At 43.0% G+C, this 18,083-nt stretch overlaps 1 protein-coding gene across 1 annotated transcript in view; it reads right to left on the bottom strand.

Annotated features, from left to right (window-relative positions):
- Positions 1-1,085: 1,085 nt before the first annotated feature.
- LOC126146654 (UDP-sugar transporter UST74c-like) overlaps positions 1,086-18,083 on the bottom strand; it is a 73,281-nt gene continuing 56,283 nt past the window's right edge. The window contains exon 4 of the mRNA XM_049915635.1: positions 1,086-1,932. Coding sequence (XP_049771592.1) covers positions 1,294-1,932 — 639 coding nt within the window. The 3' untranslated portion in view covers positions 1,086-1,293. The remainder of the gene's footprint in view (positions 1,933-18,083) is intronic.

The following is an 18,083-nucleotide window of genomic DNA, read 5'->3' as shown; positions in this document are numbered from 1 at the left end:
CGCTGGCAGCCAGTTCGACAAGCATGTAGTGCCCTCGTCCGCTAGTAGTGGGCGACGGTAGTGCTAAACGGATATGCGTACGCTCAAACGCAGAGCTACCGATAGCTGTCTCTATGGTCCCACTACCATGACGATGTTGATGACGTCATGGCTAAAAGCAGACGGGTGGTATCCCATGCTTCAGTTATAAGTAATTTTCGCTGCATTATATCCAATGTCGGAGTACCCTCAAACTTTTTTTTTTTTTTTTAGAAAAAAAGCACTTGTATTTGATTGTCTCATGTTTTTCTGTAGATCTGAAGTTGGTCATCGCGGTCCGAAACCGGTAGTCCAAGGACCAAAAGGTTTTGTGATCTTGACGGAAATAAAAGAAATTTATGACATTCGTTTCTAATAAGACATTTATCCATTTCGTCAGTGGGGTACTTATTGTTCGCATTTTTCTTCTTCTTCCTTTTCTTTGGTGTAGATACTCCGCTCAGCATCGTGGTCCTCCCGCGTAATTCGCACACATTCGACTTACTAAACTTTAACATTTCGCTTGCAGTTTTCGTCAACTTATCTTTCATAGCTGTCACTCCATCGCCAATACATGTAGTGACTTTAACATTTAGCCGTCGTTGCTGCCCGCCCGGGTATCTTCCGTGATCGTCTTCCATGCTCGCAGTAAGGTGGCAACGTTCACGACTTTGTACTGGAGTATATCGGTGACAAGAGTTAGTTCACACTACGCCCGGATGGAGGGCACGTACTATATGCCGTATGCAGTCATATAAGAACGTCAGAAAAAAATGAAATTTCTCTTCATTGTTATGGAGGTAAGATGCTGAATGTTGGTTACTTTATGACCTTGTGTAATCGACCAATAATTAGTTTATCAGGCTGCATATGTAGTGCGTTGCGAGAATCCATTAAGAACAGGATAAACTGCAGATGCATCAAGGTAGGTAATGGCCAAATATTACATTGTATTTTTGTATGATAATAAATAACTGTACTGTACAGAAGGTTCAAATTACATCACATATAAACATAGTATATATGTACACAAGATAATCGGTTATAAAACCAGTTTCTGGCACATCATCATTGTATTTGACTTTCCACATGGAAAGAATATGTCAATAACATATTCACAATGTGAATATTCAGTGTGGCTCTTACTGGTGCTTTGTAAGCATACACTGCTCCTTTATAAGTCGTATTCTTCTTCACTTCAACTGCTGACGTAGACCACGCTGTATTTCAGTCTTACTGAAGACGCAATTAACGCCACAGTGTAACAGCCATATATTACACAGAACTTATCTTTGGCACAACCGTTTTTATAGGCTGTTTTTGACTAAACGTAACCCACGAATACACCAGACTTCCAACTACACTTACGTTAATACCCAAAAAATTGACCCATGAGAATACGTAGTCGCCACCAATTATCATACCTAAATATGTGATGCTGACATTTTTTATGCAACCCACTACCATAGTAGTGAGAGCAGAATTATAATGTGTGCAAAGCATCATTGAGTAATTGAGAAATAGGCCTAATACGCAAGAGAGAACAAAATAAGCAATGAACAAAGGATCATTCCATAATGTAAACTCCATTGTTGTTCCAAGGTCGCCTGCTGCCCAAGAAAGCGCTGTTATAAATGGTATCATCATTGCTGAGTTATAGAAGAGTAATCCATTCTTCCCGAGATCTGCAATATCTAGTTTCTTCTTCATGATGACTCCATAAGCCGCAGTGAAAAAGTCGTTCAGCAACACCAGGACGTAACTTTCAACGCTGAAAGCCAGATCATTACTGGCAGCTATGACAGCTCCGAATATCATACTGTAGACAGACAGCTGTACGGCCATTGTGGGGCGGGTACCAAACAGATAGAGTTCCCCCAGCATAGTCATGAGAATAGCGAAGCGACGGAGAACCTGTGGGAATCGCAGAACATTGTTAGTAAATAAATATTACATACTTGAAGTGCTCTACTATGATAAACATGTAACAAAGCTGGAGAGCAGACACGAATCTGATGCAGATGATTTTCAGTTTTGAAGGCTTTGAACGTCACAGAAAATCTTATGGCTATTCTCACAAGCTGTTTTTTAAAGTGACAGAGGCTTCTTTGCTTTGTATGAGCTATATCGTATGAGTGTAAGTTTTCTTGTTAGTAGCCCCACATTGGGAAGCATTTTATGTGTCGAGCTATTTGTTACATTATTCAGTTTCAGAAGATAATGTATATGCCTTACATTTTCTAACAGTAAAAGCTACCCTCGAATGCAGCATTTGTTGTAAATAGAAAAAAATGAAAGGATTAGGTACGCTAGTTACAGATATGTAATTACGAGGTCTATTCGGAAAGTAAGGAACGATAGGTCGCGAAATGGAAACCACAGTGAAAATCAATACTGTTTTATTTGCAACGGTTAGCTACACCTTCCAGCTACTTCTCTACACAGTCGCTGCTCGGATTTAGACATCTGCCGTTGTGTTGTACCAACTTTTCAATTACCTCGTTATAGAAGACAGCCGCCAGTGCATTTCGACAGTTTTCTACTCTGGACTGCAGCTCGTTGTCTGTGTCAAAATATTGTATTCATAGCCAGCAGTTCATTTGAGCAGAGATGAACCTCAGAGGTAGCCAATTACGGGCTGTATTGTGGGTGATCAAACACTTCCCATCGAAAACACTGCAGGGGCATCTTCATCGCCCCTGCAGAGTGCGGCTGAGAATTGTCATGTAGAACGAACCGTGTGACAGTTATGTTGCGTTGATTGCATAGCTTCACTCGAAATCTTTCGCCAGGCCCTCATACTTGGCGGGAGATGCTAATTTTTAGCCGTCTTTACGTTCTCACTTTGGGCTCAGAACTGAAAAGAGCGACATGATGCGATCGACGGGCGTACTAGACATAGTGCCCAACGCATCTGTGCAAAGCTACATCAGATTTTCACTGTTTTGTTTTCATTTCACGACCGATCGTTCCTTACGTTCCGAATAACCCTCGTATATAAGGGAAATAAATGAAAACGAGACAGATGGAAAAAAGTAAGTAAATTTTTTTCTGTTTCAAAATTAAAAGCCTTAACTGCTAATATAGTTATTCCAGTGTATGGCAAGACATCAGTGCCTTCATGGAAAAATATTTGCCATTGCCTATAGAACCCTGATTGCACACACGTTTGCGCTTCATCCTGCAAAGCAAATAGACAGCAAACGAATATCTTTCTACAGATCTCCAAAAAAATATGAAAGCCACATAGGGAGAGATTGGGACTACGTGGAGGATGTGTGAGGGCTTCCCAGCATACTCTAAACAACCCAGGCAACATGTGGGCGAGCATTATCCTGTAACAGAGTGATACCGTTTGGACTTGACGGCGCGCTTCAATTTCTGCGAAGTGTCCATATATCCCTGTGCGTAACTGAAGCATGCTGTCAAGTCCAAATGCTCAGGACTGTTGACGGACAACTTCATTCTGTTGCAGGATAATGCCCGCTCACATGTTGCCAACGTTATGAGTACGCTGCAAAGGTTTCACTGGGAAGCCCTTACACACCCTCTAAAGCAGTCCCAATCTCTTCCTCGTGCAATTTTTAAATATTTTTGTAGCCTTGGAGAAAGACATTCTTGTCCGTCAATTTGTGTCAGACGAGGAGGTGCACGACTGGGTACAATCATGTAAATAATAGATTTCAGCTATCAGTCGTCCTTTTTAAATTTTATTGACATATCTAGATTTCAGCTAGAAACTAGCCATTCTCAATGCACTATCATTTTTGATCGATGCTTGTAATGCCTGTTGGTCAGGCTTCATCCACAGTTCATTTAATAGTATTAATAGTATTAAATGAACTGTGGATGAAGCCTGACCAACAGGCATTGCAAGAATCGATCAAAAATGATAGTGCATTGAGAATGGCTAGTTTCAGGCTGAAATCTAGATCTGCCAATAAAATTTAAAAAGGACGACTGATAGTTGTCAGCTATTTCTTACAAGTCAATATAACAGTCGCTGCGTGCAACAGCCTTCTGAATGGAAGGTAACCTGATGGGTACAATCATGGTTCCATAGGCGACGACCAATATTTTTCCATGAAGGCGCTGCCCGTCTTGTCACACAGTGGGATAAATGAATTAACGGTTATGGTGAATACTTCTGAAATAATAAACAGTTTATTTACTTTTTTCCATTTGTATCAGATTTGACAAATTGCCTATTGGCTTCTGTCTCGGGTTCTTCGGCCGACGTTCATCTAATGCTTTTTCTGACGTTTCGCCAGCACGAGTGGCTGGCATTGTGAAAGCTTCACCCTCCATTGCCGGTGGTGAACTGGAGGAGAGCTCGCGGCCGCAGACTATATGTACCTGGCGCGCCAACGTCCGAGGGCTTCTCCACGGTCATTTCCGGTGCGGTTCTCCTCTTGCTACCTGCGACGGTCGTTCGCTGCAGTACGGGAAGCCAGGATCCGTTTACCTTAAGGCTTTCCTCCTCCTTGTTGAAACTGTTCGCGTGTTTTTGGGTTTCTGCAGCTTCTCTGAACAAGCGCGTGTGATAGTGCTTCTCTACAGCCAGAACTTCCGTGTCGGCGAATTTTATTACGTGGTCGATCTCATTCAGTGCGTGCTCTGCCACGGCCGATTTCTCCACCTGCCCCAACCTGCAATGTCGCTTATGCTCTTTGATCCTGGTGTTAATGGATCGTCCAGTCATTCCGACATAAACTTTTCCGCATATGCAAGGTATACGGTATATTCCCGACATTGCAAGTGGGTCTCTTTTTCTCCTTCGCCGATCTAAGACACTCTTTGATCTTCCTTGTCGGTTTGAAAATCGTCTTTACGCCGTGTTTGCGCCGTGTTCAACAAGAAGGAGGAAAGCCTTAAGGTAAACGGATCCTGGCTTCCCGTACTGCAGCGAACGACCGTCGCAGGTAGCAAGAGGAGAACCGCACCGGAAATGACCGTGGAGAAGCCCTCGGACGTTGGCGCGCCAGGTACATATAGTCTGCGGCCGCGAGCTCTCCTCCAGTTCACCACTGGCAATGGAGGGTGAAGCTTTCACAATGCCAGCCACTCGTGCTGGCGAAACGTCAGAAAAATCATTAGATGAACGTCGGCCGAAGAACCCGAGACAGAAGCCAATAGGCAGTTTGTCAACAAGTGGCCACGAAAGCCTTAACAATTTTGTATCAGTTTTATTTGCTGCCTCTTATCACATAGGGTTATGAGGGAAGGTAGATGAGTCTGCTAAATTTCTAAGAATGAATCGAACATTTTTGTGGCATCTTCATGGTTGATAAGCATTATTATTTCAAGGATTGTATAAACAATTTCAACACTGTACAGCCTGCAGTTCATTTTGATAGACGTCTGAAACGAGCAGTGTGTCGACTGCGATTGAAAACTGAGAAAACAGAGTTTTATGCTGCTATTAAACATTTTCAGTTGAAGCGTTCGACTCCCACATGAATCAAAACAGAATTGGATGATGTTGACGTGGACTCCGCACCATCATTGAAGACCGTTTAGTTTTGGATTACTGAATTTCACCGTGGTCAGACAAGCACCGAAGAAAAAGCGGGCTCTGGTCGTCCCAACTGAGGTCACCTCAAAGGAAACCATTGACAAAATCCATGATATTTTATTGCCATACCGCCGAATAAAAATAGGTGAGATTGCTGAGACTGCAGGCATCTCAACTCAGCGATTCCATCCTATGCTGCACGGAGAAATGGCTACGAAGAAGCTGTGTGCGAGATGGGTGCCGCCATTGCTCACAGTCGACACAGCATTTCCATACAATATCTGGCGATGTTTAATCGCAATCCGCAAGACTTCTTTTGTGACTGTTGATGAAACCTGGATCCATCATTACACATCAAACTCAAAACAATGGACAAATTGATGAAAGTATACTGAAGAAGGCAAAGACCATTTCGTCAGCTAGTTAAGGTGATGGCCATTCCTTTTTTTGGGAAAATGCAGAACCATTAAGTGGACCATATTATGCTTCGTTGTTGGATCATTTGAAATTTGCGTTGGCTGAGAAATGACCAATGTTGGCACACAAGAAAATGCTCCATCCCACACATCAGCGATAACATTGGCGAATGTACATGAATTGGGATTTGAATAGATTTCTCATCTAATATGTTCACCAGACTTAGCGCCAAGTGACTTCTTCCTGTTCTCCAACTTGAAACTTTGGATTACTGGGAAGAAATTTTTAAGTCAACTGAGGAAGTGATATTTCCAGTCTACGTGTATTCCGCAGAGTTTGACGGAACGTATTTCTCCAATGGGACGAAAAAACTGGAGGATCGCTGGACCAACTATGTAACATTCAGAGGAGACTATGTCGAGATATAAGCTGAGATGGTTACGAAACAAACATCTTTGTTTTTTTTTTGTTTTTTTTATGAGACTTATCAAACCACCCTCTGGGGCTTCAGAGGACGACTTCGTGATAACAAGATGCATTGAAAAATGGCGGACATCAGTGGACAGAGCGTCCCTTCAAGTTCAACGCCGTGGCGTTGTTGCAGAGTGCATCGCCTAGGGGCACGCGTATCAGAAAATGTAGACAAATCATCCGATGCGTATTGTCGCATTGCGTTCGATCTCGCCTGCAGATAGGGAACCAAATTAGCACATATCCATAGCGGGCTCCTGTAGTTATAGCTTCCCGAGAAGCAGCAGTTATTTCAGTGAACTGTACGCACAAGCTGACATTGCCGCTTCACAAGCAGTGCACTTGTAATACGATTTAAAAAGTTAGAGCGATGCTCTATCCATTGACTTGCGTCTATTTTCTATATGTCTTCTAGTTTTCATGTGCTCATCTTCTTAAAGACTGTAGGTACTTAGGAATAACCCTGTGTAATATAGAGCGAAAAATACTTAGCAAGAAACTGCGGGTACTGACATATTTCTTCGTGTTAGAAGAATTTTGTGATAAACATTGGGTAAGAAAAACTACTGGATTTACAGTCAAATCAAACTGGATTGCAGACACTGATCCGATAGGGCCTATACAATTAAAATTTGCTCTTGTACATACGTACTGTAAAATGATAATCGATATACAGTATATTATTGTTTTTTTTGGGGGGGGGAATAAATTATTGTTTACCTACATTGAGAATCTAATCGGTGAACAAAGCGGCCACCATCCACCATCCATGCTTTTTTTGGTCTTATTTTCATCTAATAACGTTCCTACATTCATTAACACACCGTTGTTTCAAACTTTTCCCAACGAGAAATAAGGGTAGTTTTTTGGAGCCATGCAAATGGCCTCCTACCTACACCGAAATTCTTCGTTAGAGAATTTCCCCTCTGAACACAATTTTCCTTTAAACAACAAAACTGTACTGGATAAGCAGCGGGAAATTCAGTCGGATATGTTTGTGACGAAGGTTAGTTCACGTCATATTATTTAGAGAATTGAAGGCAAGGTAGATTACAAACAACCTATAGCTGTAGTCAGTAACACTTCATGAATTTCACTGCAAACATTTTTCAACATTGTGTCGTTTATTTTCTTGAAACGTGCCAAACAGCCTGGATTTGCAGTTCTGCAAGTTCATTAGCTCTTTCCAGTAATAAAGGTCCCGATATCGTAGCGTTCCGAGACACAGCTTGATTGAAACATGCAAGCGACACATATACGCCTTTGTGTTTAGCCGTTCGAAAAATATTTTCTATCTGGCTCGAACATTCTGGCTCAAACATTGCTGTAATGTGCTCTGTATTTTTATTTATCTTCGGCACTGTAAGATTAACAATGCCAAATTGTTGATACACATCCTTTTCGACGCCCGTTTATTTTATTTTATTCTTATTGCTCTTGTGTATGTTCCATATTGGTCGCTTTTAGAGGTTCTTCTACAGTAATTCTTATGATGAAGGTTTGACCTTCGGAACGCATATATTGTATTTTTTGCTCTGTAAATAGGCACTGAGCCGACAATTTAACATTGTCAGTACAGTGAAACACGTTTAACGCGTTGAAGTGTAACATTAAAATTAGCTTACACGTAGTACAGTATACAGGGTGGTCCATTGATAGTGACTGGGCCTAATATCTCACGAAATAAGCGTCAAACGAAAAAACTACAAAGAACGAAACTCGTCCAGCTTGAAGGGGGAAACCAGATGGCGCTTTGGGTGGCCCGCTAGATGGCGCTGCCATAGGTCAAACAGTTATCAATTGCGTTTTTTTTTAATAGGACCCCCATTTTTATTACGTATTCGTGTAGTACGTAAATAAATATGAATGTTTTAGTCGGACCACTTTTTTCGCTTTGTGCTAGATGGCGCTGTAATACTCACAAACGTATAAGTATGTGGTATCACGTAAAAGTCCACCAGAGCGGACGGTATTTGCTTCGTGACACATTACCCGTGTTAAAATGGACCGTTTACCAATTGCGGAAAAAGTCGATATCGTGTTGATGTATGGCTATTGTGATCAAAATGCCCAACGGGCGTGTGATATGTCTTCTCGGTATCCTGGACGACATCACCCAAGTGTCCGGACCGTTCGCCGGATAGTTACGTTATTTAAGGAAACAGAAAGTGTTCAGCCACATGTGAAACGTCAATCACGGCCTGCAACAAATGATGATGCCCAAGTAGGTGTTTTAGCTGCTGTCGCGGCTAATCCGCACATCAGTAGCAGACAAATTGCGCGAGAATCGGGAATCCCAAAAACGTCGGTGTTGAGAATGCTACATCGACATCTATTGCACCAGTACCATATTTCTATGCACCAGGAATTGCATGGCGACGACTTTGAACGTCGTGTACAGTTCTGCCACTGGGCACAAGAGAAATTACGGGACGATGACAGATTTTTTACACGCGTTCTATTTAGCCACGAAGCGTCATTCACCTACAGCGGTAACGGAAACCGGCATAATATGCACCATTGGGCAACGGAAAATCCACGATGGCTGCAACAAGTGGAACATCAGCGACCTTGGCGGGTTAATGTATGTGCGACATTATGGGAGAAAGGATAATTGACCCCCATTTTATCGAGGGCAATCTAAATGGTCCATTGTATGCTGATTTCCTACGTAATGTTCTACCGTTGTTACTACAAGATGTTTCACTGCATGACAGAATGGTGATGTACTTCCAACATCATGGATGTCCGGCACATAGCTCGCGTGCGGTTGAAGCGGTATTGAATAGCATATCTGATGACAGGTGGATTGGTCGTCGAAGCACCATACCATGGCCCTCACGTTCACCAGATCTGACGTCGCCGGGTTTATTTCTGTGGGGAAAGTTGAAGGATATTTGCCATCGTGATCCACCAACAACGCCTGACAACATGAGTCAGCGCATTCTCAATGCATGTGCGAACATTACGGAAGGCGAACTACTCGCTGTTGAGAGGAATGTCGTTACTCGTATTGCCAAATGCATTGAGGTTGACGGACATCATTTTGAGCATTTATTGCATTAATGTGGTATTTACAGGTAATCACTCTGTAACAGCATGCGTTCTCAGAAATGATAAGTTCACAAAGGTACATGTATCACATTGGAACAACCGAAATAAAATGTTCAAACTTACCTACGTTCTGTATTTTAATTTAAAAAACCTACCTGTTACTGTTCGTCTAAAATTGTGAGCCATATGTTTGTGACTATTACAGTGCCATCCATCACAAAGCCAAAAAAGCGGTGCAACTAAAACATTCATATTTCTTTACGTACTACACGAATATGTAATAAAAATGGTGGTTTCTATTTAAAAAAAAACTCTGTTGATATCCGTTTGACCTATGGCATCGCCATCTAGCGGGCCAACCATAGCGCCATCTGGTTCCCCCCTTCAAGCTAGACAAGTTTCGTTCTTTGTAGTTTTTTCGTTTGACGCTTATTTCGTGAGATATTTGCCCCGGTCATGATCAATGGACCACCCTGTATAAACTTGGTGGAACAAATGGCCCGCCAGAAGTCGCATCCAATGTTAAAGCACTGTGTGGAACTGATGTGAATGAAGTGTAGCATGTCATATTTTTCTGTTTGCTTTCGGAACATGCAGACGAGCAAATATTACTTCAACTATTACATACAGCAAAATGACCTTGCCAGTATTCCAGATCTATTCCAAGAAGGCAGAAAATCTTTTCTGCAAATATAATATGTTGGTATTATCGATAAATTTACTACATGTTGATTCAATAGAGATAAGTTCGTAAATTATCGCTGTAACTAAATGAAAAATAAGCAGACTCTTTGAGTAAAGCGTCTCTTGTTCGAATCAATTGCAATTTTTTTGGGCATAAGAGACACATTCTTATAATCAAAGGATTTGTTGTCTATGAAACCCTCCATTGTATTATGTGAAACACATTTCGATGATGTGCAGCTAATTTCCCACAGAAGATGAGAAGGAATTTTCTTTATAAATAAATGAGAGTCACTTCTGCTAGAGATTGACATCCCTGGAGTCGAGAAATTAAATCTACTACCTTTATTTGACACAATACGTGAGAATTTTTCACCCAGATTCATTGATGTTAAACGGTAACAGGCCTCCAGTCTGTCGTGGCGAATTAGGTGTGCAGGCGCACCATTCATTCTGTGTGCAGACGAGTAAGGTCAAATACCAGCACCACATAGTTTTATATCGAGACACATTATTCGTGCGCCATGCGTCATCGTTAACAGACTATTCGTGACCACGTCATTACCCTTGTGGAGGAAGCGAACTGGTCAGCTTCGAAGGCCAGGGCGCAGAATGGTGCCACAGAGCGCACTGAGCGATAAAAGATAATCATTATCGAGATACTAGAGAATCCAATAGGCGTGCGGGAACTGGACTTTGGAGTGTAACAACATTCCGGGATAATGAGCTTTTCAACACCTGACGGCAGAACGCGATGCAGTTGAAGCATGCTACTACGCTTGCCGTGTCGGTGGATGCTATAAGGCGCCAGCTTCGGGAAATTATTTATGAAACGTGCTGGCATCAAGGAGAGGTTCCGTGATGATCATAGAGACTATCGATTAGCGTTTGCCGAGGACAGTATAAATCCTGACTGGAGTGACGTGATATTTTACGACTTGGTATTGTCCACAGCTCATGATGGTCTAGTACGTGTGTACAGGTCACATGGTGTCGTTTCGACTCCAAATATGTCCATGAGTCATTGCATAGCGGCGCTATATTTATGGCAGTTTGGAGCTGGATGTGTTCCCGTGGACGTGGAATGTTTCACTGGATAGATGGTTGACTCGATGGTACCCAGTACCTTTATTATGAGTTAATTTATGGTGCCGCGCGGGATTAGCCGAGCGGTCTAAGGCGCTGCAGTCATGGACTGTGCGGCTGATCCCGGCGGAAGTTCGAGTCCTCCCTCGGGCATGGGTCTGTGTTTGTCCTTAGGATAATTTAGGTTAAGTAGTGTGTCAGCTTAGGGACTGATGACCTTAGCAGTTAAGTCCCATAAGATTTCACACACATTTGAACGTTTTTTGAAATTTATGGTCCCATCAGTATGACAACTATATACTCTGACGGAGTAATCTGTTTCCAGTAGGACCAGGCCACCTTGCGTACTAGTATGTCAGCGATGGTGCAGGAGTGGTTTGCTAAAGAGAATGAGAATTCTCTTCTCGGCTGGTCTCCTTCTGCACCAGACGTAAGGCCTGTTGCAACCGTATGGGCAGAGATGAAACGGACGAAGCGAGAAAATTGGCCTTACAACACGTCGAAGCTGGTGATACCTTCTAGAACTTCATTGTTGCTGCCTGGGAGGAGGTGGCAGAAAAGGAGAGATTCATCACCCACCTCACAGACTCCCTTCCTCGTAGACTACAAGCAGTCGCTGAAGTTGAAGACATTTGGACGGAATACTGAGTGGTGAAGGAACCACATGCTGTGGCCTATTGAGCGCCGAAAATATCTTAATAAGAATCATGAACTGTCCATTGTGTTAATTTCGTGATTTTTACTAATTAAAGAGAGTAATTACGTAACGCAAAAAATTGCGCTGGGCCATGTATGAACCAAACCTTGGCGCCAGGTACTTAAGGACGCGACGCAGTTTTCTTGCCAGTTTTTAGAGGATGTGTTCCTATACTAAGTGTCAACAAGGTGTTAATCCTTCTACTACACTCAAAATTCAAACGTTTCTTTACTTTTATGAACAGATCTGTACACCATGTAATGTGATTGGCTCCTTTGTAATATGGGGGCAATTAAAGTTTCAGCCACGGCCATTTTTTGCGCTGTATGTAAAAGAGGAAATTTAGCAGGAAATTAAGTTATCATAGGGTAATAAAATTTGGCATGATCTGAAATGCAATTTTTATTTTGTTTTTGACGCATGCATTGTTTACACGACATTTTTTAACACGAAAATATATTTCGATGTTCAGTTTAGTATTCACTGTATATCTCTTTGTGTTAAATAACAGATCAGTTATGGCATAGCAGATGTTCATAGATGCTGGCCACGCAATAAAAGTCGCCGACACACAGCTTCCCCGCTTTGGAAAAGAGCTCCAATGCCCATTTGTTCAGGGAAGCAAATTCATGAATGTGACAATAATTTTAACAAGAAAGGAGAAAAACACGAGACAAAAAAAAATCTGAATTTACATGTTGCAACAAACGACCGTTGCAAGTGACAACGGAGGTGCTACAGCGACAGTAACCGGGAAAACGCCGTTCTTGAACGTTAGTGCAAGCGGTATGAAGCCGCTTTTACACGAGCGACTTGCTTGTCTCAGTCGACGACTCGTGAATTGAGTCTACTGCAGCACTGGTGGCGTTTTATTCCTGTACTGACTGTCACTTGTCACGAGTGGTACTTTTCATTTACACTTCAGCGCCGAATCTGTGTTTCTTGTGAGAGATGTGTGCTGTGCGATTTGACCATTGTTTTTACGAAAAAATCGAAATATACTAACAAAATGTAGGAACAAGCAATAATTATATAATTTATTAATGATGAAAGCAAAATTCGAAGTAAATGTTCTTGACAAAATTCATACGGCAAATTCTTCACGAACCTGAGAACTGAAAGAATAGGACAAATGTAGTCCAAATATACAACTGAAAAGAATTAGAGGAACACTGCGTCAAAGTCCGGCGTGTTAAACCTACTTCGATACAGGCTGGATCACATTGCACTGCTTGAGGCCTTCGCTTTCAATGTATGCAACAACTAAAGTCATTCGCCATGTATCGGCTGCGTTATGCATCACAATATCAGCTGACCCCTCAGAAGGAAGCGGGTACTGGTGTGCCAGTATTGTGATGCACACAGACGATGTTCGTCGTTTGTAGACGTTGTATTCAACTATGTGTAAGGCGCCACTGGGGTATGTGTCTAGACAATCTGTTACGCCACTGACATGCACTGAGTAGCCTCTCTCAAAGTGCAAGTCCGCCAGTACGGTCCAAGTGTATGTAAAGTAATTCAGCGCAAGGAGACGGAAGGAAAGGGGGCCCTGACTCGTGGACAGTAGTTGTGGGTCCTGATTAAACTTTACTAATTACAGAGAAGTGACGGGGTGTAACAGCTACTGTAATGAAACAAGGGTTACAAATTATGTACATTTATTGTTATGATTGCAGTGCCTGCTCAGAACAAGCAAGTGTCAAATACTCATTATGGGAAAATAACTACATGTACACATATGAGCGTGTGGTAACTGTGGATCTTCATAGGGAAAGGTCTGGAAAAGTTCTCATAAAATAGACCGAACGAACAAGAAATCATTTTAAATAACTGCTAATCGCCGAGTTGAGGTGTTGCTAATAATTGCATCGGAATGTTAGTGAGTAAGTAGAAATAGAACCCCAAGGGGTAAAATCATGGCTGAAAGGTACCCCACACAGTGACTGACATAAATCTGAACCAACACGTTTATCATCTCGTACGAATTTCCTACGCCGTTGCTGCGATACACGTTGCGCGGGACGGGGCGCGGTGAGATTGCAGATGGGGTCGGGTGCGGCCCATCTGCTCTTGAATTGCCTTCCTCTCGGCGCCGCTCGACGACCAAGTCCGTCTACTTTGGTTCCCGACAAAGAAGTGTTTTCTGTGACTCTCAGCGAGGAAGTGTCCACTGTGGCTCCCAGTGAGGAAGTGTCTCATAGTTTTCTCTCCTGTTCCTTCTCGGTGTGAGTCCGCCAAAACTGCCATATTGGCCAATCTGAGGTCGCGCGCTTTATTCCGCCAATCCGACACTTCCTAACAATTTTGTTCTGGGAGGTTTGGGCGTCGAGGTGTAGGAAGAACCTGAACGCCGACCAATCTGAACTCCTCTTTCCAGCAACTTGCGAGTATGACCCTATGGCACATCGCTGTTCCCAAAGATCCGGATTTCCAACCTATCTAATGAAGTCCCGTCAAAAGCTTTCCGTAAATTTGTCCTCTCAATGTTTACGCTCTTGGCGTCCGCGACCCATCGGCACCAAACAAAAGGCTCACCTGTGGAGGCGCCCCGTGGCTGTTGCACAATATTGCGTTGTTATCGCATGGGACATGCCACATGACTGGTTGGTCTGTCATTCAGAGAAACCTTTGAATTAATGTCTGACAACTGGCAAAGGCAGGGCTAGTTCGCTGAACTCAACATGCAAACGTATTCTCTCCTGAGCATGGCTAATTTTGTCAAATACTCGCGCCGCCCTCTGCCGCGGTGAATGTGAGAGCGGGTTGCCGCGTAATACATGTCTGACTTTATAGGTAAGTAAAATCTTTTCTTTTGATAGAATAAATATAGTATGACAATACTGGGGCCGGCGTTATCTCCAGCGCGCGTCCAGTCAGCTGCCTCGTCCGGTGAAGGTAGGTCAAGGGGAACGGAAACTACAAGGGCTATGTTTTCACTGCCTGCCAAGTACCACAGTGAATTCGGCATGCACTTTAGAATTACGAGAAGTCAAAGGAAATATTCTACAATCAGCGTCCTCTCCCAAGATAATACCGCTCTTTTCCATATACGTCGGAATTTATTGATTAATTAAACCTATCTTATCAATCGATTAAATGTGCTGAGTAAAATGGAGAATGAAATACGAGGCTGGCTACAGCTTGGTGCGTTTCGCAAGCACACGTGCAGAGGCACATCTTAATCCAGTGACAGTTGCAATGGCAGTCTGTTTGATCCAAGAAGGATGGAAGTTCCGCCCTGTTGCTGTTGATGCTGATGCCGAGCCTCTCCATGTGGCATGGACTCGCCACATAGAGACAGGTCAGCACAAAAGGCGAGTTGGACGAAGTCGCTGATGCTCAACAACCCCCGTGAAGGACCTTATCTGGCCGTCACTGAGTTGCAGCGTATTACGGATACTGCCAGAGCACTGCAACACATCCCAGAAGGGGTACGGAGCCGCTGTGTCCAATCAGACTGTGAGTAACGGGTTACGAGAAACGATCCAGACGCCCTGTTCGAGTAACCCACTTGCCACGACAACGTCTAGCAGTTCGCCTACAGTTCTGCCTTTCCTATGTCAACTGCTAACATCGTCAGTGGCGAAAGGTGTTCTTCACAGACAAGTTCAGATTTGCTCTGACGTGAGGTTCGTGTGTGGGGACGCCATGGTGAGTAGTACCTACCAACTGTTGCCCAAGAAATCTACAGATTTGGCCAAGGTTCCGCGTTGGTGTGGGGAGGCGTGAGTGTTGATGCCATATGGATCTTGTCGTTGTCCATAGTCGTCTTACTGCCAGACAGTACGTCGAACAGGTCCTGTTGGATCATGTGGTGGTTGCTGAATGCGGTGATGGCCTCGAATTCCTTCTCATGTACGATAATGCCAGGGCCCATGTGGCGACTTGCGAAGCCTGAACATTGAAGTAATGGAGTGGACAGCGGTCAGTCCCGACCTGAATCCCACCGAGCATGTGTGGTTCATGTTTGACAGACGTGCTAGTGGTCGTCCTGTTCCACCATAGACTCTTCGAGAACTCTCAAAGGCTCTCATTGAAGAATGGGAATGGATACCGGCGTAGACTTATACGGAGTGTGTCACATTGGTGTCAGGCGTCATAAATGGTCATGGAGAGCATATTAAGCTCTCTAAGTTCAGTGAAAAGTGATTGTTTACACTATGTTTTCGGCACCTGCGGACACCTCATTTCTCATTACGTAAATGAATTTGGAATGATGATTACCTGTCATGTACTTAATCTGTGAAAGATAAAGGTATAATTTGGTAACATACTAAGTCCTCAATTATTGTCCAATGGAGTATAGCAGATGGCCAAGTTTATGTTCCCCAAATTATTCTGAACAGTGTGCTTAAAAACATCTATGTTTATCGGCTCGAGAAAATATATACTTACAAATATATAAAAAATATTTAGGGGGCAGTAATAAATGCTTCATCTTTTGTATCTCGTTTTATTGGTTCAAATGGCTCTGAGCACTATGCGACTCAACTTCTGAGGTCATTAGTCGCCTAGAACTTAGAACTAATTAAACCTAACTAACCTAAGGACATCACACACATCCATGCCTGAGGCAGGATTCGAACCTGCGACCGTAGCGGTCGCTCGGTTCCAGGCTGTAGCGCCCAGAACCGCACGGCCACTCCGGCCGGCCTCGTTTTATTTCTAAGTGCCAAACAACAATGAAAATTATTTATCTCATTAAACAGATCTGAATTTTTCACTGTTGAAACTATTTTGATTAAAACGTTTATCTGTTTAAGTTATTACTTACACATAGTGTAGGCATTTTTTTTTTTTTTTTTTTTTTTTTTTTGTCCAGGTACCGTATAACGTGAGTACATTTTCGCATCCAGATATTTCGTTTCTCTTGCGGGAGAAGACTAGTAGGAAAAAACCCAGGCACTCGCGAAACTTTTTCAATGACCCGAGAAAACGGAGCTACGAACAAAATAAAGATTAAAGAGAAACAACAGCACAAAATCCATTACTATAATAGGACTGAGCTCAGCGAGGAAAGGTTAAATTGCGATATCAGCAGCCTGTTTCTATGCATGCGCTGACAGGCTACAGCACACTCAAGATTTTAGAATTATATACTCGGCGCAGTAAACTGATCATTGGCGTCACTGACCCACTTGTGATGTAGCTGGAGGCAGATTCACACAAACATGTGTCGCGAATCCACAACGAGTAGTCGATTTTGGCCAGAAAATCGCTTATGCATAGGAGGCTCAAGTTTGTTCACGAAGTCCTGACCAAGCTCCCAGGGGCAGGGAGTGGAGGAAACAAGCTTCAGCTAACCAAAACCCTACCCACAGACAGCCACGGGTGAGTGGCGGTGCGGAGGCAACAAGCTGCGCTTTCCTCACGAAGTGCTGCTAGAAAGTTTTCTTTCTTTTTGTGTGTGCCTGTCGACGTCTCAGCGTTTCCGCTTTTTTTGAGTGGTTGCCTATAATCCAAAGATATGAAGATAAACTAACCTAGTTTTTGCTACATATGTTCATTATGTGCATATTTAGTTATACAGCACACATCCAACCTAAAATCCAATTCTTCCCACACTTTGGTTAAAGTCCAGAGTAACTGAAGCAATAGCCTCTTCTGTTCTGCTGTTCTGTGTCTCAACTCTGGCAAATCATTAGGTAGTGGCGGAAAGTAGACGCGATCTTGTATAAAGCCCCAAAGGAAAAAGATTTGCATGGCATGAGGTAAGGTGGACACGGAGTCCAGACGGAAAGATTGCTATTGTTCTGACCATTACAACCAGTCCAGCGGTCAGTTTCGACTTTCAACCACTCCTGTACAAAGAGGTGTCACTGGGGAGGGGCTCATCTTGTCCCCAAATAAAGTCTTCTGGTTAACTTTCTAATTGGAGAAACAGACATTATTGCAGCACATCCAGATAAGCCACTCGCGTTGTGGCAGCTTCAACAAAAAATAAAAAAAGTCCATACACTTGACGTCTGGGCCCGGCACAGAAAAAGTTTAATTTTGGGGAATCTCTTTGATACTGAACAGATTCATGAAGATGATCTGGCCCCCAGATAGGAACGTAATGGGTATTTACCACTTAGATCAAAAGTTATAATGTACACCATAGTCATCTGGCTTTAAAGCATGTGCCAACTGTACAACCTG

Source organism: Schistocerca cancellata, chromosome 2 (assembly GCF_023864275.1).
Source record: "Schistocerca cancellata isolate TAMUIC-IGC-003103 chromosome 2, iqSchCanc2.1, whole genome shotgun sequence".
In the NCBI taxonomy this organism is placed as follows: domain Eukaryota; kingdom Metazoa; phylum Arthropoda; class Insecta; order Orthoptera; family Acrididae; genus Schistocerca; species Schistocerca cancellata.
The sequence above is the reverse complement of the archived record's forward strand: the minus strand, read 5'-3'. Positions and strand labels throughout refer to the sequence as shown.